At 39.7% G+C, this 2,008-nt stretch overlaps 1 protein-coding gene across 1 annotated transcript; it reads left to right on the forward strand.

The window, feature by feature from the left end:
• Positions 1-1,098: 1,098 nt before the first annotated feature.
• Positions 1,099-1,796, forward strand: LOC132841759 (gamma-crystallin M2-like). The gene is made up of 3 exons (XM_060864260.1): positions 1,099-1,107; positions 1,195-1,440; positions 1,521-1,796. The coding sequence occupies exons 1-3, from the start codon at positions 1,099-1,101 to the stop codon at positions 1,794-1,796; spliced, it is 531 nt and encodes a 176-aa protein (XP_060720243.1).
• The last annotated feature ends 212 nt before the right edge of the window (positions 1,797-2,008 follow it).

The raw sequence follows: 2,008 nt of genomic DNA on the forward strand, positions 1-2,008 counted from the left end.
AGAGAAGAGAAGAGAAGAGAAGAGAAGAGAAGAGAAGAGAAGAGAAGAGAAAATAAAAGAACTGTTGTCTTTTTGTAAAACAAGGTCAAGGGCCGATAAACATAATCCAGAATAGACAAAGGGACAAGGCAAACAATTGCATCATTTGAAAAAGATCACAAAATTGGTATACTATAATTCTTAATAATTAAAAACTTATTTATTTATTTTTTTTCTTAAGAAATGTTTTATGTGGTTCAGATCTTGATGCTTTTGATTCTATTCTTTGTTCAAGAGTGAAATTTTGTGCCCTTCATAGCAGTTGTTCTTTAAGGGCCTATGTATTTACCTCCATGTTTCTTCCAATCAAGTCTTCCAATGCCTGGCACTGAGAAGTAACCCCATATCCCCATGCTGCCACCACCATGCTTCACTGCAGGGATGGTATTAACCACTTGATGAACAGTAACTGCATTTTGACAGACATAGTCCTTATAGTTTCTGCTTGAAGAGTTCGATTTTTGTCTCCTCAGACTAGAGAATCTTTTTCCTCAAGCTCTCAGAGTCCTTTAAGTGCTATGCCTTTTACAGTGAAGGGTTTAGACATCCTTAGACTGTTTTTTTTCTTTACCACTGCACTTAAAAAAAAATGGATCCTTACCAAATTGATCTTTGAAGGAGAATCTAGGAAAGTCCTAGGAAAGTTCAGCAAGTATAAATAAATAAATAAATAAATAAATAAATAAATAAATGGTAGCTATATATAGATATATAGAAGAGAACTACAAATCTGCTGTGTTAACTATATCATGCTCCGTAACAGGAACAAAAAAAAACAACAACACTTCTAGCATGCTCACGGGATGAAAAGACAAGCTATAATTGAGATCATTCTAAAGTCTTCTGGAAAGCACGTGTGTAACACATGCAAAGGTCTTCTGTAGCTGCATAGCACTGTATGGGCCTCTGTGCTATTTTGCTTGGTCAGGAGTTTTCACAATAGGAAGCACTCATTCTTTAGTCCTGGTCCAGGTATAAATTCACGGGTTAAACCAGGCAGAAGGAAAGCAGTTGGCCAGTTAGAAACAGCTTGAATCAAACCAAACAGCCATCACCACTATGGGCAGGGTAAGAATATGCAAATATAATCCTGGTATTAAAAATGAATCTTAAATCATACCTGATAAAGTAATTCATTCCCTTATATACCTCCAGGTTATCTTCTATGAGGACAGGAACTTCATGGGGCGCTCCTGGGAGTGCACCGGTGATTGTGCTGATATGCACTCTTACATGAGTCGCTGTCACTCCTGCAGGGTGGAGAGCGGCTGCTGGATGGTCTATGACCGCACCAACTACATGGGAAACCAGTATTTCATGAGGAGGGGCGAGTACGCTGACTACATGAGCATGTGGGGCTGGGGAAACAACTGCATCAGGTCTTGCCGCATGATCCCCATGGTAGGATATTACATGTGCAGTGTCATTTGGAACATGTTTGGCCCAAAATTGAGATCTATATTTGATATTTTCCCAAACAGTACAGAGGATCCTACAGAATGAGGCTCTACGAGAGGGACAACTTCATGGGTCAGATGATGGAGGCGACGGATGACTGTGATTCCTTCATGGATCGCTACCACTGGTCCAACGGCTGCATGTCCTGCCACGTGATGGATGGCCACTGGCTCATGTATGAGTATCCACACTACAGAGGCAGGATGTGGTACTTCAGGCCCGGAGAGTACAGGAACTTCAGGGACTACGGTGGCATGAGGTTCATGAGCATGAGGCGCATCATGGACTCCTGGTATTGAAATGAATGTGAACTAATTTGATTATTAAGTATGGTTTAAATAAAATTGGCAAATTAATTGCTAGTTTTGTCTTTGCATTATCTTTTACACCTTAGGATAACTTTATAGCAGAGGTTCACAGACTGACACAGTATCTACACTTAAATACATATTGGGTGAAATTAACTGCAGAATCTTAAAAACAGCTTGAAGAGTGAAGATAAATTCACATA

Source organism: Tachysurus vachellii, chromosome 2, assembly GCF_030014155.1.
Source record: "Tachysurus vachellii isolate PV-2020 chromosome 2, HZAU_Pvac_v1, whole genome shotgun sequence".
Classification (NCBI taxonomy): Eukaryota; Metazoa; Chordata; class Actinopteri; order Siluriformes; family Bagridae; genus Tachysurus; species Tachysurus vachellii.